The 26,130-nt window shown below is 37.5% G+C and overlaps 2 protein-coding genes across 6 annotated transcripts in view; both read left to right on the top strand.

Moving 5' to 3' along the window:
• Positions 1–20,262, top strand: part of COL24A1 (collagen type XXIV alpha 1 chain) — a 127,160-nt gene extending 106,898 nt beyond the window's left edge. For all 4 annotated transcript variants that reach the window (XM_032696964.1, XM_032696962.1, XM_032696961.1 and 1 more), the window contains 14 exons: positions 917–1,024; positions 2,575–2,682; positions 4,148–4,255; positions 4,343–4,396; positions 4,691–4,753; positions 5,978–6,031; positions 7,559–7,594; positions 12,961–12,996; positions 13,091–13,117; positions 14,197–14,262; positions 14,869–15,037; positions 15,728–15,837; positions 16,935–17,150; positions 18,809–20,262. In XM_032696964.1, the coding sequence (XP_032552855.1) occupies positions 917–1,024; positions 2,575–2,682; positions 4,148–4,255; positions 4,343–4,396; positions 4,691–4,753; positions 5,978–6,031; positions 7,559–7,594; positions 12,961–12,996; positions 13,091–13,117; positions 14,197–14,262; positions 14,869–15,037; positions 15,728–15,837; positions 16,935–17,150; positions 18,809–18,955 (1,302 nt within the window). In that variant the 3' untranslated portion in view covers positions 18,956–20,262. The remainder of the gene's footprint in view (positions 1–916; positions 1,025–2,574; positions 2,683–4,147; positions 4,256–4,342; positions 4,397–4,690; positions 4,754–5,977; positions 6,032–7,558; positions 7,595–12,960; positions 12,997–13,090; positions 13,118–14,196; positions 14,263–14,868; positions 15,038–15,727; positions 15,838–16,934; positions 17,151–18,808) is intronic.
• An 875-nt stretch (positions 20,263–21,137) lies between these two features.
• The window catches only part of ZNHIT6 (zinc finger HIT-type containing 6), a 31,646-nt gene continuing 26,653 nt past the window's right edge, over positions 21,138–26,130 (top strand). For both annotated transcript variants that reach the window (XM_032696797.1, XM_032696798.1), the window contains exons 1-5: positions 21,138–21,212; positions 22,461–22,526; positions 22,611–22,717; positions 22,803–22,888; positions 24,125–24,228. In XM_032696797.1, coding sequence (XP_032552688.1) covers positions 21,160–21,212; positions 22,461–22,526; positions 22,611–22,717; positions 22,803–22,888; positions 24,125–24,228 — 416 coding nt within the window. In that variant the 5' untranslated portion in view covers positions 21,138–21,159. The remainder of the gene's footprint in view (positions 21,213–22,460; positions 22,527–22,610; positions 22,718–22,802; positions 22,889–24,124; positions 24,229–26,130) is intronic.

Here is a 26,130-nt window from a genome sequence, read left to right as displayed (position 1 = left end):
AGAGGGCAAGAATAGCCTACTGAAGGCAAGGAACTGTGTGTCTTTTGTAAATACTCAGCTTTTTCCTCTGGAGGACTGCAGAGAGTGTATCATTCAGAAGACAAAGGAAAAGAGGGAAAGGCAAGACATACAGAGAAGTGAGGAAAAGGCCGTAAAACTAAAACTTAAGGAAGTTTCAAAGCACATCCCAAATGCAAGATACTTCAGCAATCAGAAATTAGAAATATGATTAAGATGGCACACTTCTTACATTCTGTGTGACTGTTGTTAACTATACTTTTCAGAGAAGATGTTTTCTAGTGAGAATATTTTAAATTTCTGAGAACTACATTCATAGAGAGATCATTGCAGAAGCCCAAGCCCTTTAAGATAGTGTATGTCAGTCTAAAGGGAAATAATTGTAAGGAAATAAATCAGTGTGTCCTCTGTTGGATGTGACATGAGGCTTTTTTTGTACAAGTATAGCCACAGTTACCTTATTAGAAAACTTGCCTTATTAGAAGTTTGTATGTATTTTGATATGTTAAAATTTGAACAGCATAAATTTGTGAAAGTATTACTGAGTAGTACTATATATGTAGTAAAATAAAGTCTGAAAAGATATACAGTTGGGGGATTTTCAGAGATAAATAAATTCCTTTATCAGATTTCCTTGCTTCAGTTTAAGAGTCAACACTCCCAGACATCTTCCAGGCCTGGCACATAAAGGGGGTAGCTCCATAATTTCAGCTCAGATCCCATAACACAACAACTCTAAGGTTAAACCAGCAGCATTCAGAACTCTAACTCAGAACATCCTCTGCGAGTATTCATTCGTATCACTGGGTCTACTATTATGCAGGGTCTAGGAAATACTGTGACTGAAATCTGGTTATGTGATGGTGAAGTGCTATATTTGATTTAAATTTGTTTCAAGGGAAAACCGGGGCCAGCAGGGCAGAAAGGAGCAGTTGGGTACCCTGGACCAGAAGGCATTCCTGGGAACCCTGGCAAGACTGGGCTGTTGGGGAAGCCTGGCTCTAAGGTAAGTTGCTTTCCACATTACCTCTATGTCATTTTGCTTTACAGATTTTCTAAGGTTAAGATATTTAAAAAGGAGGAACCCTTCTCAGTTCCTTGAGCATCTTGAAAATTAGACCAATTCTTTTGTTTTCTTTCTTTTTTACTCCTGATATTCTGGCCAGGATATAAAGTTACCAGGATATAAAGGGAAGGGTGCTGTGAGAAGAACTATTTCATTAGTATATGTTAGTAGTAAGTACAGCTAAGTGAAAATGATTTCTGATTCAGAGAGGCTGCATGGTTCTGTTCCTGAAAATGAGCCATAGACCCCAACTGAGACTGTTTCCTCTCAGGCTCTGAGATAATCCCACATTTTCCCTCTTGTCTTTGAATTTGTAACCTAAATAATTCTGAAGCTTTGTCCAAAATCAATGAAAAAGAGTATAAGGTATCTGGAAGCATTCTTGGGAACAGGTTTTTGTCTGACTGTTCTTTGTCACCTGTGGGCCAAAGATGGTGACCTGCTGCCTCTGGGAGTAGTGACACAGCTCTTCGGTGAGTCCCTCCAGAGAGGGGGAGAAAATTCCTTTAGTTATTCTCATCATTGAAAATCTGATCACTTTGATTTCAAGTATGGTATTTCTCAGTAGTTCTACTTGGATTGACCAGTAATTGTTATAAAATGTTGCCAAGTTAGATTTTGTGTTAGGAATTAATCAAGGTGCTGAGTGAGGCACTGTTGTGGCAGGTATGAATTTCCAATCTGGTTGAACAAAGAGAATATTAAATATAGGGGGCAAGTGTACCCTATTCAGGTCTCTCCAGTTTCAGATCATGAACCTCTTCCAAGTTTTAAAATTCTCTGGAGTTGAATTTAGGAGTATCATCCCAAAGAATCCTGATATTTTTCCATTTCCACTGGAAATGTCATACAATCATATTAAAGATGACTCCATTACCCCATTACAATCTGCAATAAGGAGAGACATATAACTGATTTTTGCCACAATGAATAAAAACCCACAACTATTGCTATGTAAGTTTATTAGTCCATCGGTTTATAAGCCATAGCACCATATTCAAAAGCCCTGAAAATCACATTTAATATAAAAATCCTATTTCATATAACCCTTTCATTTCTGTGAGTGCATAACTGAATGTCATAATAAATAAAAAAGATAGATATCTACACATGCATGTATTTCTACTACATTATGTCACAGAAATATTCATTATGCCTGATACTTAGAAATAAACATGTTGAATTTTGAATGTTTCTCTGGGAAGGTAGTGTCATTTTGTTTCATGTGGAGTTACTTCTTCCTGAAAAATGAATACTGTAAATCTCAACCATATTTTCAGCCTTTTACTTTTGGAATATTAACAGAAATCCAGATGATACTGCTGATCATAGTCTTTCTATGTATTTTGACATATTATCAGTATGTGTCCTTATATACAGAAAGCATTAAGTGGTTTTGACTGATTTTATGTTAAAAGCCTGTTTCAGCATACAATGAAAAAACATGTTTGACTGTTCTGCTTGTAATCCATTATTTTCAATTTGTTAAGGGTAATAAAGGAACCTCAGGCTTACCAGGTCTGGCAGGTTATCCTGGAGCTCGAGGTCCCAAGGGATTGTCAGGCATGCCAGGGCCCATTGGAGCACCCGGACTAAAGGTACACACATAGGATCTTGTTGTTTAGGTACAGTATTACTGATGTTGTTTAGTCTTCACACTGCAATCACTGACAGTGGAATCATCATACTACTGTTAATCATACAAGTAACCTAAGTCAAGACTTACTTGAAGGCTAAGACTACAAGTTGCATTGACCTCATTTCCATAAACTGTAATTTGAAAATAGAGGTCCCATCCAAGTGCTAGTCCCAAATCCAGAAGCTGTTCAAAGCACTTTTTATTTATTCCAGCTTTACAGCCAAACATATCCTGACTTTTATTTCTAACCTTCTGTAGCTACTAGAATGGTTGGGATAATCTGAACATCTGAGCAACCTATAAGCAGAGAAGTACTATAATTTCAAGCCTAAGTCTCAAGTTTGGGAGCGAAAGACTCACCTGGGACATCCATTTATCATAGGACTTAAACTGTTCTTGTTCAGTCCTATTAGAAAGAAATAAATCTGAGTGTGCTCCATTTTCCAGGCAGTTTCATGTACCTGACATCAGCATATCCTTAAATTAATTAGATTCATTTCAATTTTAAAATAATCAAACAATGGAAAGAGTACAGGTAATTTTCTTCATGTAGAATAGATTTTTTTTTTCTCTAAAATCATGATTTGCAGTGCTCTGTGAGGTTTTATGGGTAAGCAGTTCTTTAAAACCTTAGGTTACTTTAGAACTGGAAATACTGTCTTTGTTATATTTTCATGAAAATATTTTAGTATAAACTGTATTCACTATTTGTAGTGTTTATTGCCAGTGCTCCCAGTCTGAATTTTACTCCTTCATCTAGACAATGAGCTGTAGGAGGTAGTTCCTGGTCAGAAGTGCATGCAAGGAATAAGTGAGTTGAGGGAAAATTGTTGCCACATATACTACCAAATTAACATTAATAGTGGACATACCAAGTCAGACCAAAAGACTGTCTTTTTTAAAGCAGAAAGGTAAAACCTAGGGAAGAGCATAAGCACAAAGCATGAAACATGTATAATTACAGGTTTTATTGCAACTCAGTAACCTCCTGAGCTAGACATGATTTCTATGTATTTGATAGTCCTGAGAGGATTTGTCTTTTCTAGTTTCCATTTGAATCAATGTAGATTTCTAGTCAAACAGCAGGGAGTTCCACAAGTACACTATGTCTTGCTCAGAAGATTACATTTTAAATTTACTTTTAACCTGTCTATTCTGTATTTCATTTTGTGAATTTACTGCTTACACTGGGAGATACCATACTAGAATTGATTCAACATGTATGGGTTCTACATTTCCACATCAAGCAGCAGTCAAGTCACATCTGCATTTTAGTGCTTGTATAATTATTGAAAGCTTCCCTGAGGGAAATAAAACGAATTTCTTAGAGAGAAAGCGTGTTCCACACTTCTGACAGGAAACCCATATTTACACTTATAACTTTCACAATTGTAACAGAAGTTATATTTTCTTCCTATTTACAGGGTGAGAAAGGACTTCTAGGTCATCCAGGAAAGCGAGGCAAAAGAGGCCTTCCAGGATCACAAGGTGACCAAGGACCAGCAGGAGACACTGGACTGAAAGGACAAGCTGTATGTAATCACAGCTGTTGATGCAAAACAAGTATTCCAGGAGTTATGAACATGAAATAATAGTAAAGATGCCTGCTCCTATTACAGGGAGAAGATGGAGATCAAGGTTTAATGGGGTTTCAAGGATTCCCGGGTCCAAAAGTATGTGCTCGTTCTTTTCTGTTAGATCTTAAGCCATTACAGAGAGAGAACATTAGGAAAGAGTAGAATTAATCATCTTTCACAGTAATTTGCTCAAAATACCTCTGAACTGTTGGAACATGGCAGGCAGAACTGTGTACTCCATGTCTAAGGATAAATATTCTGGCTCAGTGCACTTGGTATTTTCACTGTTACTGCTCTTAGAAATTATCTTACTTTCACTGATTACAAGAGAGTGAAACAAGTGGATAGCTAATGTCCATATTTGATTAAATTGTTCTTTTGCATTTTCAGGGTCCTGCAGGGGACATTGGCTTATTTGGAATTCTGGGCCCGAAAGGTCCAGCAGGTCAAGTTGTAAGTGTTTTCAATCCATGAAAAGAGATTGTCAGGGTGGTTTGCAGGTGGCATACATTTTTAACTTAGAAAATAATCTTTTTTTCTCATTAACAAGGCCAGAACCCTCTAACCAAACCTTTCTATCTGAGCCTATGACCCCATTACAATCTGCTAGAAGCCCTTTGCTTGTACTGCAACGCTGCTCTGGTTGCAACGTGCTTACAAACACACAAGCAGAGCTGGGTTTTTAATACTGAAAGAAAAAAGCAAGCTCTGCTGACTAATTGTGGCTTTCCTAGCAAAATTTCATCTACACAAGCAATCTTATGACTCCCACATCTTTGTCTATTGGAGTTGAACATTCCTCTTACTGGCAAAAGTGCTGATTGTATACCTCCGTCCTACTGCAAAAGAGAAAAGGATCAAACTTTGCCTGCAGCAAGACAGAGTGGTGGTCAGGAATTATTGATTAATAGGCAGTCTTTCTTTAATAAATATTTTCTTTTTATCTGAAAGATTCCTAACCTGCATTAGCTTATTCTTCATTACATTCTTCTTTCCTACTCACCAAAAATGTGGAAGCATCTTTAGCACTTTTTAATACTAGGGAATGTGCATCCAGCTTACAGCATCAAGTGTTGTAAAAGGGGGAAAGGTTACAGCGTGGAAGATCTTAGTTCAAAATGTTTTTCTCTCACTGCTGCCGTTGCCATCACAGAATTGAATTTGTTCAGTTAACCAGATGCAGAGCAGCAGCTTTAGGGGCCTGTTCTAATAGCTACCTTATTTTTCTAAATATTCCTATACAAGATAAACACTGGACATGAGAGGTTTGCTCTAAGTGAAATGGAACAGGAAAGTAACATTTTAACAGCATTTACTGGCAGCCTTACAAGACTACTTGTGGCCAGTAATATAGCTCAAGATATGGTTGATTGTAGCTCAATAAATACATAGTCTTTTGTAATCAGAGTACTTAAGTTTCCACTGGTTTTAGTGTATCAATTTTCACATTTAAAAATATGTGTGGGCTTTCCAACTACAACTATTACAAATTACTAGAATACTTACCTTCCTGATTTTGTTGCAATGTGCACTTAATATTTAGAAAGAGAATATCACCATGATCTTTTGGATATTTGACAGGGCTGCATGCTGAGCGGCTTTAAACCAGAACATGTCATGAGGATTTTCTTAATTTTGTAAACACAGTAAACTAATAAATTCTTTGCTTGTTTACAGGGATATATTGGCCCTGTTGGTCAAGAAGGTGTAACAGGCCCAGCTGGCAGGCCTGTAAGTTTCCCTTTATTTTTGCATAATCTATTTATTTCACCTACCCTTTCTTTAAGTAATCTTTTTCTGCAACCTTCTAATTTTTTCTGTCTGCAAATAACCAGTTGGACCTCCTTTTTTTATACCATATGGGTGAGATAATGTGTGTGATTCCAGCATCTATAATACAAACAAGAAAAAAGTCATTGCAATGGCCTTCTAAGTACAGTATACAGAGGGCATGCCTACAGGGGCAGTGGGCAAGTCAAGGTGTAAAACAGCACATAGTGACTGCCACCTGGATATTCTTTCTCAGCCTTAGATCTGAGATATATTTAGGGAGTATCACGCTTGGTTTCAATATAGTTTATTTTTTATGTGATGAGAGCTGAACTGCCCAGAGTGCCCCTCTAGACACTCTGGGAGTGCCCATAAGCCCCTGTAGGGGTGTTCCAGGTGCTGATGAGGTCCCTGTCACAACTCAAATATCATCTCAGCCTTTCTGGCAACCTTCAATGCTCCCCAAGTTCCCTGCAGTGGGGAAGCTCTGTCCTCATCCCTGTTTCCATCTCTTGTCACAATCCCAGTGCCAGAGCCAGATTTGTTTTGCAAGAGAAAACCCTGTGGCTCATGTCTGCAGACTACCCCAACCATGCAGGGTAGTTTTAGAAGCTCTTTGGACCATGCAGGTTACTCTGATGAACTAGACATGGAGCGAATGAGAATATCTAGAAATTGAAATAATCATAAAAATAACAAATACACAATAAAAGTAATAAATATGAATATTTACAAGTGAAAAAGAAGGGTAATGTTCCATCTATAATTCTTTCCACTTGTTGGGAAAAACAGTGCTTTAAATCTTGCACTATTCACCAAGGAGAAAAACTTTACAGTTGTGTGTACTTGTATGAAGGTTTTTAATAGATTTCATATTGAATGTAATAGTTTGCCATTATCATTCAAAAAGCATTATTGTTGAATATTACTTCTGTGTTATGAAATGTAGCCATCGAGATACAAAATTCTTCTAGGAAAGAACTGTAAGATTGTTGCCATCCTTGGAAACAGTTTAAGTGCAAAACTAGCCAAAAATGTCAGAAAAACTGTGTCTAATCTGATTGTGAGAGGAAAACTAATATAGCTTAATAGAAACATATATGTGATGAATGGATTTCTTCAGTGACGGGGAATGCTGAGTTTTGTTCTCTGCTCTTAAGATGGTGAAGCACTGATGTATTACAGTGGATGAAATTGTGGGGAATACAGCTGATAGACAGGGACAACAGAGACAGTTAAAATTACTGAGAAAAAACGTATTTGCAAGCTGAAGAAAACAACTTTCCATATATAGAAATTGCAAAATGTTTTCAGGTAATTTAGTTTTCTAGTAGTACAGGAAAATCAAACCCCCAGAGTTGTAAATACTTCCACAGATGAAATGGGATTTTCCATGCAAGTAGTATAACTTGAATGGATATTGATCTGCTTATTTCACTTCTAAGCATCTAGAAAGCATATTGGATTAACAGCTTCTCTTTCTTACAGGGACCGAGAGGTGAAAAGGGCACAAGAGGTGAAATGGTAAGATGAAACAATTTTGTGCTTTCGTATTCTTGGCTGTGTAAAAACTATTCATGTGTTACACTGAGTGTACTCTTGCATGCTCTGAATGCCAGGCAGTTGTGTTGTGCTCCAGGAGAGCACTGGCCAAGAAGGCTGGTAGCATGTGTCAAAAATCTAACCTTTTCTTGTTCAAGTTGACTTATGTAGATATGACCAGTGGGTGTGAGCTGTTGGGCAGCATGGCCCCTGATCATAGAGCAGGCACATGCTCCAAATCTGTCCTAGTTCAGATCTAAAAGAAAAACCTTCTGTCACATTTGTTGTCAGTGCTTCCCAGCATGCATGCACATGTTCATAGATCTGTATCATCTTCTCTAGAGAGGGAGAAGTTCAGGAGAAGCCTAGGCCTGTGGATGAGTGTCCATGCAATGAACGCCAACTGTAGGAACAGTAGGCAGCACAGATAGGTTATGAACTTGCTGTCTTTCATTTTTTGGTAAGAATATTGCTCTAGTTGTTGTACATTTCACTTAAAATAATTTAGTTTCTCTTATCTTATTGTATTTTGCTTTTAGCAGCCACCTGTAAAAAAATCCAATCTAACTGCTTTATTAAAGTTTTGAAAAATAAAACAGAAGTATTCATAATGTCTTAAGGAATTAAAGCTTGGAACTAAGCTTCTTCTATGTGTCTTGGAGAACTTTCTTCTTTGATTCTAATGCTCTTCTCTTTGGTCCTAATGCTCTTGAGGCACCTGCTATCTCAGAATAGAAGAGAAAAACTAGTTTCTTAATTTGTGCTTCTATTACTTAAATTTTTTTTCTACTGTTTGTTCATAAGAATTATTATGACAGCATAGAGCTAAAAATGCTGACACTTAAAAAACCAATAAAACCCATTCAAAATAGTGAACAAGAAACATCTGTTTCCATTATTGGTACTGGTGTTTAAGAAGTTAATTCCTAAATAAGTTCTTGAGTTCATCAAGATAAGTTAATCTAGTAAGACTGTCTTCAGAAGAAGAATGTTTAATTTTAAATCATGTACAGTGGCACTACTTTCCCCAAAAGAAGGGATTTATTTCCAACTATTTTCAGATACAAAAGAGAGAAAATTATTTTCATCCAACTGTGTATTGTGAGCTTTTATTTATACCTCTAAACTTTATATTGGCATTCTTCCTAGAATCAAATAGATTTTAACCTTTTTGTAGTATCCAAGTTTTAGTTATATGTTTTAGTCTGTCAGGGTTACAGTGTTCATTACTAGAAAAAGATGTCCTTTTATCCCCTGGAAAATGGAAGGTAAATTCATGTCTTCTTATTGAGATCAGTGGTGAAACAAGGCTCATGTCCTGTAGGCTATTTCTGTATAGTCAGAAACAGAGTTCATTAAAAAATTTTAGTCTAAATTTAATCAATAATTATTGAAACTATTTTCAATTCAAAATACTCATTTCACTGTGATTGAAATGTTAATAAAAACATGGAATACACTTAGGAATATTGTTTCAGAATTCTGACATTTCTGAAAGTGTGTTTTCATTTTCTTTGTGGTTTTTATTTCATAGCATGTCACCTAATCAGTTATAATATACAATCATAAGATAATCCAGGTTGTAAGTGATCTCAAGACATTTAAATAGGAAGTGGGTCTAGAAAAGAATCAAGTCTGAGATCAGAGCACATCACTCAGGGCTTTATTGACCCAAGTCTTGGAAACTCCCAAGAATGGAGATCGAAAAATCTCCTTGGATAATGCATTCCAGTCTGTGACCATCTTGAAGCTGAAAAAAAGATATGATATGATATGATAAGGCATAATCTTTAATTTTCTATTCTCATATTTTATTTGAGGTTTACAATCATTAATGCCAGCTACTAAACTGTATTGTATATCAGACTATTATATTGCAGGATGTTACTAGGCTTTACACATTATGAGATATGGTGTCATAACATCAAACTCACAGAAGTGGTCAGAGAAAGCTTAACATTCATATTTTTTGTTAAAAATACTGTCTTCGGAATTTTAAGTGTCTTGGAAAATATGGACGTCCTTGCGATTGCTCATGTTTTTGTGCATCACTGCATATAAAATTAGGGCCTTGAAGTATTAGAAAAAGATTGGGACTTTGACCTTTGAACTTCTGTTCAATCAAATAGGGTGATTAAAGAATTAAAGAGTGCACTGAAAGTAACTGGTTTAGTCTCTACTTTTGTTTTTATGAACTGGAATTACACTTTTCACACTTAAATTCTAATGCGATCAAAGAGTAAATTAAGTAGATTTGTAAAGGTAATCCTGTACATTCCAGCAAAACATTTAGCAATTAACTTAGTCCATGAAAAATGTAATTTAACCTTATTTTGGTGCTCTGCAGCAGAAAGAAGGAACATTGGTAAAATCCCTACAGGATTTTCAGTGCACTCTGTGCAGTTTCATTATATTTTAAAGGTTTGTAAAGATAATTGATACAGCCCTCTGAAGTTTTAATGCATTTAAGAAATTTAATATCCCCCCAAGTTGTTCACTATAGTTAACAAATAGCATTCGGTATTTATCTTTTTTTCACATGGGTTTTACTGGCAAGAAGACAGTGAATCAAGATAAATGGCATTCCTCTTTTGCAAAATACCTTAAACTCATTGGAACAGTGTAGGGTTTTTTATTTTCAAAACATTCAGTTTTATCTCAGAAACCACTACAAATTTGAACTGTTCTTTTCCCAAGACTTTTTGAGTCTAAAATTGTGACATGTGCCAAGAACATAGAACATTAACTGAAGTATTCACTCATCTGAAAAATCTACTGGAATGTCTAAATCTCAGCACTCAGAACAAGGACATCTATTCATCAGAGACCAGTGGTTACTTAGGGACAAACTGTTGAAGACTTTGTGCCTTGACTTGACTTGGTATTTGCATAATCAAGTCCTGAACCAAGATAAACAAATATATGTTCACAATGTCAAATTTGTTTCTCAATTTTCTTTTTCACACTGTCTCTTTCATTTTATACTAAACATACTTTGCCAAGCAAAAGTCCAGTAATATATTCACACGAGACTGAAGAAGATGGAGCAGTCTAATAGCCTTCCCAGCTGGCATACAACAGTGTGGCTCTGTGAAACCCAATTGACTTGCAACAGCTGAGGAACTACCCCAAAATAGCGAATGTAATCTCTGCAAACTCATATTAGTTTTGTGATAATGAATAGTAACAATAATATTTTATGTGTATTTAATAGTAATAGGATTCAAAGAAAATTTCAAGCTGGACAATAATTAAACTCAGAAGGGTAAAGAGAAGCTAGGTGCTTCTCTATAGAAAACCTACAGGGATTTCTATGTTACTAGTACTACATATGCTAAAATGACTTATTATTTGGTTTCTATTTTCCAATATTAAACATTAACATCTTTTATAAAGACGCTGATCAGTAAATATTTACATAAAAGATGGCTTACAGTCCCTTCTTTGGGTGTGAGTGGATGAAACATAAATAAATAAGGTCAGGATATATCAGTTGAGAAGCCAACAATATTTACAATCCCTGGATCTTATGCTATTAAGGTCTTCTTGGTTAAGTATGAGAAATCCGTCTATCTAACCATCCAGAAATTGCTTCAGTTTTGAATCTCTCTGTTCTCTAACAAACACATGTTAAAACATGGATCTTGGCTGCAAAGCCATTTGCAGTCCATCAGCATAGCCTTGCTGACGTAGATCTGGTGCTAGGAATTACATGACGGCCCCTGCTTTTCACATCCTTCATAATCCAGCACCTGAGCCCCTCTGGCATGACCAGGGCAGGTGATGTACAGGCATACTTAACTTGTGCAGCTATCATTGTGACTCCTGGCAGATGCATTCCCTGGTAGCTACCATGTGCTCTGCCTCGAGAATATGTCTAGAGGTAGTAAGAAACACAGCTGGTATTCTCCTAAGAACTGATAAATTTGCAGCCTTAGTGACTTAAACCACTCTTATCTGCTTTGAGATCCTTTTTTTAAATGTGCATTAATTAATCTTAGATTGAATCTGGCCTTCCTTTAACCACTTCCAGCTGTCCTTGCTGGTGGCAGCTGGAGAACAGCCTTAGTTCAGAAGTTGTAGCATGAAATGACACTCACATAGATCTTGCTTGCTGTGAAATCTCACGGCAGGAATACTTATAACTATATCAAGTGATTTACAACTTAATTCCTATTTGACTAGAATGGTTTCACAATATTTGTCAGCATGACCATATCACATAAGATTATTTCTCTTTTGGCAGAGATTTAGTTCTAGCGTGACCATACTGATGTGAGAGGGCTTTTCCTTGGAACAGCTTATTGTGCTCAAGTAATTGATACAAGCACCACTGGCAAAAGAATGTTTTGCTTGAATTGACTCAGTTGTGTTAAAAGGTTTTACTAATTTAAGGTGTAGATCTAGCCTATGCCTTTCATTCCTTCTTCTCTTTTGCTCTTCTTAAGGCACTGCCACCTATTTTTTTCCTTGTTATTGTTAGTGCTATTCTGTTTGTTACAACAGCTCCTGGAGCCTTTAAGTTTATGGAGATTGAAGATAAGAGTTTAACAGAGACACAAGTAACATTGTATATTAATAAATATTCATGATCTTTATGCCTTAATGTGAATAGTTGATCAAAGAATGAATAATTCAAAAGGGTTTATTGTATTGAAAGGGCCCATGTTCAACCCTAAGGCAGCCTAAAACTCAGATTTAAGGCTATGTGTGTTGTAGGCACTGTAGGCTAAGGAAAAAGAGCTGTTCCTACTCCTCCTCTCCTCCCCACTGCATTATCCTACACAGTAAAATGAAGCTACTTACAATGAGAAAATAAGGGCATTACTTGAATACAAAGGAAGCCTGCAATATCATTGTGGAACAATGAACATAACATGTTCTGGCTGAAAATTGACACTGCTAATAAATTAAACTATTAAATGCCTAGCACATACTCATGGAGTAAAGTGGATCAGTTAATTTTTTGCAACTACCCATAACATTACTTACAGTGCTTTTATGGTCATTTATCTCTTGTAGTACTTATGTTGTCAACACGCATATAACACTGGTACAATGTATAGCACGTTATATATTAATACTCTGTATGACTTTTAATGTTCCCTTAGTGTCCAAAATAGTTGGAGAAACAAGTGACCAGACAACACAATTCCAACAGGAATATTCATGTGTTAAGAGAGTAGGGTGCTTTAACAATAGTAACTAATAATCTACAGCTTTACCACAGCTGGTATCACATCATCTTCATTGTAAACACTGGGGCATTTTGTGATTTAAAAAATACATAAATGTAAAACAAGAGATGTTTATGCATCACTGGTGCATTTTATCTTTGTTTCTTTTAGGGTCCTCAGGGACTGCAGGGCCAGCCAGGGCCACCTGTAAGTGCATAAAAATACATGCCTTATTTTTTCATTGTAATTGCATTACATAAAGATGTGAAGCATCTAATATGTATTTTTTCACATTTTCCAGGGACCACCTGGACCCCCAGGATCAAGGGTAAATTCTGTAACAGCCCTAAGCTACAGTACAGTGCTTTTTTGAAAGTGAAAATAGCAGGATCCTCATCAAATGCACTGCTTGTTCCGTCATTGCATCTGAAATGCAAATACATTTTTCTACAACTTCCATCAGTACAGCAAAACATTTTTTGAACCTTCTGCCTTGCTCTGTCAGTTCTGTTCTGCCATGCTGGTGAGCCCTCAACAGGCAACTGTCATGGACATGCTCATACTTTTGACATGGGTTAACTTAGTCACTAAAAAGTTTTTCTCCTCTATTTGGACGGTCTTAGAGTCAGCAACAGAAAATTTTGTGCTGTTTCTGGCTCAGATGTTCTCCGTAGATAGATAGATAGATAGATGTATATACATGCACGCAGATTTAGTTTTTTAAGGGATTGTGCCAGTTAGAACAGACTGAACATCTGTAGGGTCCTAAAGCTGTAATGATATATGTAATCTGAGATCAAATTGCAAGAACTAGATGCTTGTGTGGGTGATTTAATTCTTTTAAATTATACAAACCTTTTGTCTGGATCTGGTATATATGTCACACAAAGTGCAGGGAATGATGATACACAAGAAACAGGCTTCCTCCTTTAGAGGAGGTTTGTCAGTCTTGGTATTTGCTCATACATCAGGAAGAGTGATCCATCGGCTGCTGATATCTGATTCAGATATTCTTTGTGGGCTTCTCTGTAAAGGAATAACACCTTTTCACACATAGCTGGATTGGTTTTTTTAGGCATATTAATTAAATGGCTGGGAGGAATAAGTTGGGACATTAATCTGTAACAACTCTTGCAGTATCTTTTTTCCAGGTTCCAGGAGTACTATCATTAAATGGGATATGGGTGTACTAATAAAAATCAAATATGTTTTTTGTGTATACATCCTTGCATTTTTTGGAAATTAAAGGAAAGATCTTATTTTAAATGTATTTACAATGAATTATTTTCTAAAAGGACAAAATAATAAAGCTATCATGTATGTTGCTACAGTGCTCAAAAAATTTACCACCTGCATTTTTGAATATTCTTTTTCATCTTTTTATATTCTGAAATACCTGTTTTTTAGAAACAAGTGGACCTCAATGCTGCTGTTCAAGCTTTATTTGAGACAAATGCTGCCCTGCAGATGGAGGTAATATATTTGTCATATAGGATATGCAATTACAATGCTATTTTTTGAGGACAGAACAGGGCTTCTTTTCAAAGACTTAGTTTAAAATCAATCATGGATAGCAAATAATTATTGTAGAATGTAATTAAACATGCTAGAGTTTATAGGATATATTTGAAATAAAATTAAGAAAACCAGCAATGCTTCTACTTTTTTGTCATGATTGGTAGTAATGGAAATTTACTATCACACATAGTGGACTGTATCTGTTCAGCCAGATGATAATAACAGTGGCATTTACGGTTTGAGCAAAAAAAAAAAATGACATGTATGTCTGTGGCTCCATTGATTGCAAGAAAATGTATCCACATTTTTATGTCAATATGTTATAATGACAAATTTGCATGATCTAAACCTACCTGTAACATCACTGCTCTGACAATTTTAATAAAATGTACTAATTTGTTTATCAGGATGTATTATTCTTATCATGTTTTATATGGCTGATTGCATTCATATAAGTACTTTGATTCTGTCTGGCTATTCAATGGCCAATTGACTTTTACTGTGTGTGCTGTTGTTGCGATACTTCTTTGTGGTAACACATTTACTAATGACCCTTGGCAGAAATACCAGAATACTGAAGTGACTTTACTAGATCACAGTACAGAGATATTCAAAACGCTCCACTACCTTAGCAATTTACTGCACAGCATCAAGAACCCTCTTGGCACGCGGGATAACCCAGCACGCATCTGCAGGGATTTGCTTAATTGTGAACGTAAAGTGTCAGATGGTAGGTACCCACTTTCGCTAAAGCTTGAACACAAGTAGCTTTGAAATGTGTTGATTCCAAATGTAACTTTCTGCATGAAAATTCTGATGTGTAGGGTTTTTTTATTATATTCTGTTGCAGTGTGCAACCTTTATTTCATCTTTAAGATGCAATTTCTGAGTTTTAAAGGTGGAAGTATATAGCTATCTAATATTACCTAGGTATTAGAGACAGATTATATCTGTCAGTAACAGAGGTATCCAGAAAATTTGAAACTGAATCCAATTTTGTGATTAAAAGTTTTCCAAGTATTTATAGCTAATCTTGCAATGAATTTTTTGGGGATCAGATTCTAGATTCCTAATGAGAAGGTTGTGTACAATACACTACTACTGTCATATGCAGTGACAGTTGCTGTATCCCAGAAGTTATTGAATCAGTATTTCATTTAAAAAACCCCACCGTATTTAAACCTGTCATGGCATTGTAATTGTAATCATAAATGGGTGGTTATGATAATTTTGGTCAGTACCTGTTATTGGTATAATTATAATAGTGAAAAGACTTTCATGTTCCTTTTCTTTCATTTCTTTGTGAAGCTATGGTGATTATATAAGTAATGCTTGCCAAGAAGCACTGAATATTTTAGCAAATTGTTTAGTAGCAATTATATTTTGGGTTTATTTTCCATCTAAAATTATACACTAATAGGAAAATACTGGATTGACCCAAACATTGGATGTCCTTCTGATGCCATTGAAGTTTTCTGCAACTTCACTGCAGGTGGTCAGACGTGTTTAACACCACTGTCTGTGACAAAGGTATGCATTGCTTCTAGAGAGACTGTGTCTGTACTTGAACTCTAAACTAATGCATGCTTATTTACTTAACTCATGAGAAGGTGTTAGATTTCAGGAGGGGTTTATTGTGCATCTTTGAGGAAGAACATATTATGTATTCTATTATAAAAGTTACAGATTTTCTGGGGACTGTATATGTTAGTCTAACTCTCTATGTAATCATTTACTCAGTTTCCATGCTGATAGAATTATTTTGTTTTGCTTCATACTTTCCTACACAAGGTATCAAAATAAGCCTGAAATGCTTCTGAGCTACATTAGTATCTCAACACTCAGGGCAGTTAAGTGTGGAGATGCTGAGGTCTTTGCAATGGGAAGGATGAAAATTATTTCTGCTTTTCAACACCTAGGTATTTTTAAATGCCATTAGGGAGAGACTGGTTTCCTTTATATCATTAGTTCATGCTCCTCTGTACATGAAGTTCTTGAACTCTTGGGAAAAGAAATTTTTTGTTTGTGGAGTTTTGCATGTACACTGTAGTCACTGAAGAGCATCAGAAATGCCATGAAGTTCACATATGCATTCCTGTATTTGAAAGATCTCTGAATACGAAATAGACTTGGAGAAATTCTTGTTGAGTAATGACTAACTGTATTTTCTGTCTAAAATCAAAATATGCTTGTGAATTTTTGCATTTGTAATGGGATATTGGTATTGCCAGAACCTGTTGTCTAAGAAAACTAAACAGCAGAGTGATGTGGCTGCAGTTAAAACACTGCTGCTGATAATATCTTTGAATCACAAAAGCATTTGTTGCAGTTTCCTTATTTAAAAATAGTTTTTTCTACCCAGCTGTGTTTCAGCAATGTTATGAGCATTAGCAAATGTTTATATTTAAGCTTTGAAAATGTCCTATGAAAGCTTCTGTTTACAGTAATCACTGTAATAGAACCTGACATCTCCCCTGAAGAATGCAAATCATGCTCTTTGGCGTTGATCCCGATGTATATAAACATGTATACATTCTCCTATCCCTGAACACCACACTTGTATGTTGCTGTGGCCATTCAGCATAGTCCAGCTGTAAGTCTAACCATGTCTTTCTTTTGGAACTTAGCTGGAGTTTGGAGTTGGAAAAGTGCAGATGAACTTCCTTCATTTACTGAGCTCAGAAGCAACCCACAGCATCACAGTTCACTGTCTGAACACACCACTGTGGGGATTAAATAAAGCAGGTGGCCGGAAGACATCAGTTACCTTCAAAGGATGGAACGGTCAAATATTTAAAGCAAATACGCTACTTGAACCGAAGGTCCTTATGGATGAATGCATGGTAAATAGTTTTTAGCATTAGCATAATGCTAACTCCACAGTACTGGAGTTATTGTGTAGACATTATTAACTTTCTGCAGATAAATAACAATCATTTAGATTCACACCCCTTACAGCTTGCTTCTTTACCTAGTTCTGCATATGCCAGCCTTTTGATACTGAATTCAACATCTGTTCAAAGGTAAAACAAATTGCAGTGATACAGAGTATCTATACTTGCTGTTTGCATTGTGTCTCGTATTTTGAGACTGTATGAAGACACTGGAGAGATATCAGCACAGAAATAAGGAGGTCCACCAGGAAAATTTAGAAACAGTTACTATTAAAATGAAAATTCAGGCTTTAGTAAGAGTTCTGTTGAGATTATTTAACACAAAATTTCAGGTTCAAACAGACTGGACATTATTTTTGAACAACCAAATGCCTCTAAATTCACTGACTATGAGTCAATTGTTTGATTATTTCAGAAAATAATAATGAGTGGAAATTGAGTCCATGGCTAACTAAAATATTGTATTTTAGGAAATTTTCAGGAAAAATTGGAAGAGCTTATTAATGTTCAAATGTTCAGATTACTCACCAAGATTTGAGATATTTGGTAAAAGTCGTGGGAGAACACTGTGAAATATAGCAACCAAGCATCTTACACTTTCAGTATTTTATAGCTCTACTTTAATTTGCAATAACAAAAGGCATGAGGCTGGTTCAATATTGATACAAGGGGGAGATTTTTAATCTCAAAACAGAAAATGGCTTTACTGAGGCACTTCAAAGCCGTTATGCTTGGAGCCTTTATTAGCAGATGCTAATTGGATGCTCTAGCCTGTGTCATGCCGATAAAGTATGGCCATTGGAGCCCCTTCTCCCCACCTTCCAGTCTGTTTGGGACTGTTTTATCCCCTGAGAAAAATTAGGGCATACTGAGATGGCTATTGAGAAGTGCCATTTTTCTGTGAGATTCTACAAGGTCTGTCACTCTTTCTGTGGGAAACTGTGTACTGTACAAGTCTGCTGCAGAATCTGACACATTCCCCTCTCTGTAGGGATTCCATTCTTCAGTGGTATACACTGTACTCGATGGTTTTTAAGAATGGATTGATTGCAACCATCAAGGCACTCCCAGCCTCAAGCACTGTTATAATACTATTTTATAATTTTATAATTATTATGAGGTATCAGTTTTTCTGAGAATTTTTTTTTTAAGGATTAGAGTAAACAATACAAAGCTCATAGCAAAAATGCATCTCTGATTCCCATGTTTATTTTCCAAGGACCTACAGAGTCTTTCAGGTGCCCGTAGAGTTGATAACCTGACACCTGCTGTTCAGATTTAGGGGTGAATTTAGAATCTATATGAGTCACTTTGCTTGCAAAGGTGTTCTGCTCTGAGACATGTTGCACTGTGTCTGCATCCACTCAGACTGGATTCTGGGCTCAGCTGTTTTCTGGCTTCAGCTTTGCCCAGAGTGCCCATGGTATTGCAAGGCAGAAATGGCATTTGTTAGATTAGATTCTATAGGAATTAGTTTCTATAGGAATTGCTAGAAGAAAAAATGTTTCTGTGCACTAATTCTCTTCCTCTCTATAAGCACAATTTTCATTTGTGTTTCAAAGGACATCTTTTATGTGAATCTAATATTCTTCTTCTGTGTGTTGCAGATTGAAGATGGCAGCTGGCGTAAGACACAGTTCTTTTTTCACACTCAGGACACTAGTCAGCTTCCAGTGGTTCAAGTCAATGCACTTCCTCACCTCAAACCTGGACAGCAGCACTTTGTAGAAAGTGGTTCAGTGTGCTTCCTTTAAGGTTTCTGTCCTGTTTTTCTTTCATCAACATGGAGGTTCTGCATAGATTGAATGCAAAAGTAATGATCCATTACAGGCACAATGACTAGGAAACTAAGAATCATTTTAAATACTGTTGGTTAAAGAACCTCAGGAAGAAAAAGACTTCCTCCTTAGGAGAAATAGCATTGAAAAATAAAAGAGAGAGAGAAAAGACTGCAACAATTTTCTTAAAGTATTTAAAAATAAATTTCTTGGTGCTTTCTTGCATAATTTCCTGGAATGGAGTATCTGAACATGGATTTTTTCAGGACGTCAAGTGTTCTTAACAATTTCTTTAACACCACTGCAAAAAAAATCATCCTGAGAAAAGCTGGAGGCATATGATCCTAAGGGAGCAATATTTGCTAATGCTCCTAAATGTGCAATAGCTTATATATGAAAAGTGAATCATGCAACAGTACAGTACAATATGCCTTCTTTTCTTAAACATTGTTTTATTCTAGTCCTTTGTGGACACATACGTCTGAACAGATGGCACACTACCTCTTTTGTGTTTCCTGTCCGTGTTGCCTTGGTGCTTTTCATAACACAAGGTGCTTGTGGCCTTAGCAGAAATTATTTGAGTCCCTTTTCTTTCAGATTGTGTGTGCTGGTTACATCAGGATATGTTTCTGTTGTAAAGGTACTTATTTTAAATCGTCGGTCACATACTTCACTACAATGAAAACATTATTTATGTGGATTTCTTGTTTAAAATATTTTTGTGTACTATTTTGGAAAATGGTATATAGGACAGCATATTGTATATGATGCATATATTCAGAACAGTTTACTTTACAGCCATTGTAAAAATTCTTGTAGAAGAGCTACCTAAAGTAGTTTTGAGTTTTAGAGTCTGTATTTCAGATAACATTGCTAATGCCAAAGCCATCTTCAGATGATACATTCTGTATATATTTTGTAACTTCTGAAAAAATCTACTACAGCGTATCTTTTGAATGGCTGCTGTTAAACTACAAACAGCATTTCATCCTCTTAGAAGTTCCATTTTTTTTGCAAAGTTATCAGATCATTTTGGGGTTTTTTAATTAATTCTAAAATGTTCAACCAAATTTTTTTAGTAAAAAAGAACAATTTTACCATTAGCAAAAGCACTCTTTATATTGATATGCCTCTACCTATTATCAATTCAAAGCATGCTCAGGAGTACATGGCAGGGTGATGCCAGACTGTAGGGGGGAGCAGGGGAGCGTTTGAACAACTTGTCTGCTTGATCTTCAGGAAACCACACTTACCAAAGTATAATAAAATAAGCTTCCAAGCTATCTGTTTGTCTTTTACTATTCTGTTTCGTATTGTGTAGGTCATTTTTAGTAAGGATGAAAATCCTCTGGAAGGGCTCTTCTGTTAGGTGGCAGTACTTGTCTTCCCAAGGGGAAACACATATTCTCTATGCCATGGCATACTACCAGGGGGACAGTGTCTGCTCTTACAAGGTAACATACATGTACATCCCATTTAACATTTTGTATTGAAGCATCAGTTTTGACCACTTTGAGAAAATCTGTTAAAACCCAAGACAAAACAAGATCACAGAGTGATGGTAAAGGTTAGAGAAACTGTCTAACTTTTTGCATTTTCAAGATCAAAACACTGACATTAGGACTTGACATTTGCTGTTAGTTTGGCTTTGGAGCTGATGTTGTGACAGATGTTTGGAGTGGTTTTTTATTATTATAATCTTTTGGAAAATGTTCAGCTTCATGTATATTTTTATTCCTCTCACTGTACTATTTTTGGAAGTTCTGCATCTCGGAAATTATCTGTTTTAAAAACAAGGAGCTTAAAGCTTTAGAAGGCTGCTCGGATGAGGCAAAAACGCTCATCCCGCGCAGACAGATGGGACGCCGAGCTGGAGCTGCTGGACACGGACAGGTAACGGTGAACCGCGTTCCCGGGGTTGGGAAGCGCTGCAACAGCGTGGCGAAACCGCCCGTTCGGCGGTGCGCTGGTGTGCGGCGCCGTGCGTGTTTGGGAAAGCCTCCCGTGTGTTTGGGAAAGCCCCCCGTGTGTTTGGGAGAGCCTCTGGCGCTGGGACGCGTGTCCCGCTCCCTCTGAGGGAGCGGGTACCGGGAGCGGCCGCCAGGCGGCGCCGCCGCGCGGGGAGCGCGCCGTGGCTCCGCCCGGCCCGTGGGGCCGCGCGCGGGGCCGGTGTCGCGGCCATGGCGGAGCGGGCCGGGGGCGGCGCGGGCAGCGGGAAGATGTCCCTGCACAGGTAGGGGAGCGCCCTCCTCGCGGCCGCCGGAGGGAAAAGGCAGCGCCGGACCGACACGGCGGCGATCCTGTGCCCCGCAGCCTCCGCGCCCTCTGCTTTCCCCTTAGCGGGCAGAGGGCCCGAGCGCTGCTCCCAGGGGCTGCGCCAGGGCGCGCCCGGCACAGCTCTCTCTGAACCGGCACTGCAGAGATACTGCAAGAACGGGAAAAGGAGGCCTTGCTCGGAGTAATTCACCGTTTCTGCTTTGCAGTGTGTGAAGCACTTTTTTTCCGGTTCTTATAGCACTTTGTGCTGCCGGTATACAAATCCATCAGCTCGTCAGGAGGTGATATTGCTGAGCTTGTCCTTCAGACCCCCACTGCCAGCTGGCAGCAAGCACGTGGTGGGGAGAAGGAGAGAAATGGCTTGAGGCTGACGCTTTTCCTCTAGCCGTTGAAAATGGTGGCTTTGTAGCATTCTAGAAAACTTTACTGACGTGCGGGAAGGGTTATTTCTCTCCCATCCTTGCCAGAGTTAAAATAAATGAAAAGTGACGATTATTTCAGTTACTACATAAAGAACTTTTTTCTAAGAATGGTAGAAACATCACTTGCAATGGCCTAGTTAAAAAGCATAAGATCATATTTCTAGAGGAATTTTTTTTTTACGGATATAATATTTGTTAGCTGTATTCATAAGGCTTACATATTATACCTGAAAGGTTCCTTGACTTCAGGGTTTGCACTACTGAACAGAAGCCAGAAGTTGTTTGCCTGACCATGTTGTCATGGTCTTTCTGTTTCAGTGAAAAAAATGGGATGCATTGTTCAGGCTTTAGTGTGAATCCTCGACATTTATTTTCCATTTGCCTAAAACTGGGAGTATTATAAGCCAGCATGGTACAGTGCACATTACAGATGGTGTGAACGGAGAAAAGCACTGATACAACCAGGCCACAGAGAGGAAACTGCTGAAGGCTTGCTGTGGTTCCAGCTCTGAGTTAGCATGGGTTGGTTTTTTTTTCTACCAGGTAGTACTGTGTTTTAATATGTATGTGTTTGGAGATATTCCCCGTAGCGTGTGTTGTTTTGTCTGCCGCCTTTTCTAATCCAGGGCATTTGTATTTGCTCTTTTTTCTTTCAAGGTGCAGATAGCTTTTCCTGAAAATGCCATGGATGGCCTAGTGCCTGGTTGTTGAGCAGGCACCTTCTTAGGCTAGTCAGGCACAAAGATGCTGCTTTATTAAGACATGTTTTTTGCTTCTTTCAGATGTGAAACCTGTAGCAAAGAAGAAGCTAAATACAGATGTCCACGATGCATGAAATATTCGTGCAGGTATCTGGTATTTGAATTAAACTGTTTTGGTTATTTTCTCCATTATGTGCTAAACATGTTTATCTTTTCCTTTTGTCATTTCAGTCTGTTGTGTGTAAAGAAACATAAGCTTGCACTGAGCTGTAACGGAGTCAGGGATAAAACAGCATTTGTCTCTGTAAATGAATTTACTGACTTGAACCTTTTGAGTGGTAAGAACGCACCTTGTGCTTTTTGAAATTCTTTGATTTTACTAGGTTAGCACTACATTTTTCCTTGTTCTCTTTTTGTCTTCAGATTATCGTTTCCTGGAAGATGTAGGAAGGACAGCTGATGCTGCTGCTCGACATTGCACTGTGCATAGTCCAGCAACAAAAAGACTTGTAAGTTTTTAATTAGCCACTTGGTCTTTTAGAGTTAGAATTGACTACGTTTGAATTTCCACTGAGGCAGTCCCAGTCCAGATTTCAGAGCTGATACCTCTCCTATGAAGGTATGGCCCTGGGTTTTAGAGCCAGACATCAAAAGAAGTCTCTAGGTTTATGCAATAATAGTATTGATGGCTACGTCCAGTTGCTTAGAAGAATAGATTGCTAACTATGTACGTTCTTAAAACTGATGCATGATCACTGTTACTGTTGGATAATAGATGTGTGTTAAGAAAGCCTGAATGTTTTCTTCCACCTCCACAATGTTTCTGAATTTTTAAGGACAAAATTCCAAGGTAAGCAATGGGTTTATTTATTGCCTAAAAATTATTTTATGCTTCCCTGTATGCTAAATGAAGGCACCTAGTGTTCTTCAAAGAACAAGTCTACACAACTATGACTTAAAAGCCAGCCTTCTAAGGGTGAGGGGACTTTTGTGAAAGCTCTTTCAACAACCAACCAAACAAGCAAACATACCCCCCAAAGAAACAAAAAACCACAACCAAATCTGATACAAAATATTTTGACTTGTTGATATGTCACAAAAAGGCATCGGGCGTTTTGTTTTCCAGTCTTGTGAAGACATCTTTAAATATAGCACAGAACTCAGAGAGAACTCGTGTTGATGACAAAAATAATTTCAGAAGACTCCAGCTTTCCCTCAGGCTGGAGTTATACTCTGTGTGCGTGCTTGGTACCATGATGTCCTGAAAACATAGACTGAGGATGGTAAGATAGGTAGCAGTTTTTGGGGTGTGGTACTGGGTATGTTTGTAGGATGATACCCATAGTGCTACCTTCAAATTAGAATTTGTCAGTGTCTGAGATGGTGCTTGTGTATCTCTTCTGCTAACGGGGTTGTAGCCCAAAAAGCAGCCACGTGGTGGTATTATACCTAAGAGAGCTGCCTGTAACTTTCATGATATGTTAAAGAACTTTTACTATGAAGAGCCCATTGGTGTCTTCTTTTTTAATCATAGAAAAACTGCTCCTGAAAATGTTTCAGAGAGTTTCTAGGCTTACTTTATTAACTTTTTCATTCATTATGGGTTTTTTAAATTCAAAGTATTATATTAAATATGGCCTTTTCCACAAATTTCTGATAATTCCTGTCAGCTTTTTATTGTTTAAGTTTCAGGTTTTAAATATATTATTCAGAGATTTTTAAACAGTGTTTTTATTTTTTGCTAGTTACAGTGTTTGAGAAACAAAGCTCGAGGGTGTAATATTGAGCTGAAAACACTCCCTGTGGGATTTACAAAAAGAAGAGAAAATTCAACCACGTTCAATTCCATGTGAGTCTTTGGTTGGTTACAGTCAGCAATGTTTTGTTTTCGCTAAGCATATAATGATGAGAATTCGAGTTCATACCGATACACTTGCTTTTAAAATCTGTTTAGATGCATATTCTTTTTTTGCAAAAACTATGTAGAGTTAATATTTCATGCTTCAGGTTTTCATTTTTTATGCTCTTTGAGCTCACTTTAACAGCTTACATAATTCATGCTTTATTTTGAAAAATGCCAACATTGTGTAACAGTAGGTGTGTGTTTTTCTTTTACTTAATTTTGAGTTTTGTTACTGGAAAAAGAAAATCCTTTTTCAAAGTTTTATAATAGGGGATTGATGCAGAAGGCTTGCACAAATTCCTCTCACAGTTCTGTGTTGCATACTGTGATGGGAGTTGCTGTGCTGGGTGATATGAATGTTTGGTACAGCACAGCTTAGACAAGTGCAGTCAGATATGAATTCAGGAAGAACTTTAAATTCAGGAGAGTTTAAATATTCTTCCCTTTATCCACTCTGTGGGTTTTCTGTGATATCTAGATTTTGTATTTTAAGGTATTTTCACAGTAAAAATAAAATAAATTGCCAAGTATTTTATTATGACAGCAGTCGGGTCTAGAGTTCAGCTCAGTGATATACTGGGGCAAATATAAATGCCTTCTGAGCTTCTCACAGCAGTGAGCTGTGCTGGATCCCCCTGATGGCTCCTTCACTTGTTTTCTTCATGGTCTCAGTTTTGGTGGCAAGCTGTGTTTTCAGGATGTATTTTTCCCTCTGTTCTGGGAGCTGTGTGCTCTGAGGTGTCAGGCACTGCCTGGCCACCAGAGGTCTGTCTCTGACAGAGTAATAACCACCTGGAAACTTTTTAACAGACCCACCTGTATTGCTTGGGCTGTTCTGGGGCAAAAGCACAGGGTATGGGTTTTGTAGGTATATTAGTTTTCAGCAGAACATTAAGCGTAAAATAGATGTAGAAGTGTAACCTTTTAAAGTTACATATTTTATTGGTTCTACTAGAGAAAACCCAGGGTGAACCAGTGAAAAGAAAGAAAATCTGAGGTATTTCTTCCTCCCTCTACCCCAAATTAATAGGTCTCTGAGGCTCTCCCATCAGAACAGACCAGGCTGTAGTCCCAAACCTTGCAGAGGTTGTCTCCCTCTGCACTGGCTTTCTCTACCTTGGCTGCACGCTCTACATTTTACAGATACCTCTTACTAGTCTCTTGCTGTTGTAATGTCTCTGGCTTAGAGCTGAGTTTCACTTTCATAGGTAGTTTCCTTAATGTTATGGATAAAACAACATAAACACCCTTAACAAGTACAGAGTAAGGAGCTGTCTTTAAGAGCAAGTGCAGGAAGCCCAGGGATGCTGTGTCCGGTAGCTAAGAGGACAGAAGAATGGAAAGAGCACAAATACGGGGAGGGCTGACATTTTTGGGATAACCCCGGGCACGATACAGTGCTGTGCTGGCAGAAATTTGCCTTCATGTACCATGTTTCTTCCCTCTAGAAAGCCTTTTTGGGTACACACTGAAGCATAGCTTTCATTGGGAACAAATTTTGAGCAGATTATGCTTTCATGTGTATCGTGTGCTTTTTGTTGTTTAGCACATGCAGATTTAAAAACGGAGTAAGGAAGGTGACTTCTTGGCAAATAGGTATGGAAATATTTCACAGACTGGGAGAATGCCTTACTGGTTTTTATCAGTCATAAAGTCTGGGGTACTTTTGTTGTTGCCTTTCTGAGGCTTTCACATCCCACCAGAAAGAACATGATAACATTCTCTGTTCTGAAGAGGATAGGAAGTAACTGGTTTTTTTCCTGTAGAGGCTGTCCAGGGGTATGGAACATGCTCAGTGAATATTACACGACGGGTACATTTCCTCTCTATTGCTGCTACTGTTGATCA

This window comes from Chiroxiphia lanceolata, chromosome 9 (genome assembly GCF_009829145.1).
Source record: "Chiroxiphia lanceolata isolate bChiLan1 chromosome 9, bChiLan1.pri, whole genome shotgun sequence".
Classification (NCBI taxonomy): Eukaryota; Metazoa; Chordata; class Aves; order Passeriformes; family Pipridae; genus Chiroxiphia; species Chiroxiphia lanceolata.
This window is presented reverse-complemented; position numbering and strand designations above follow the sequence as displayed.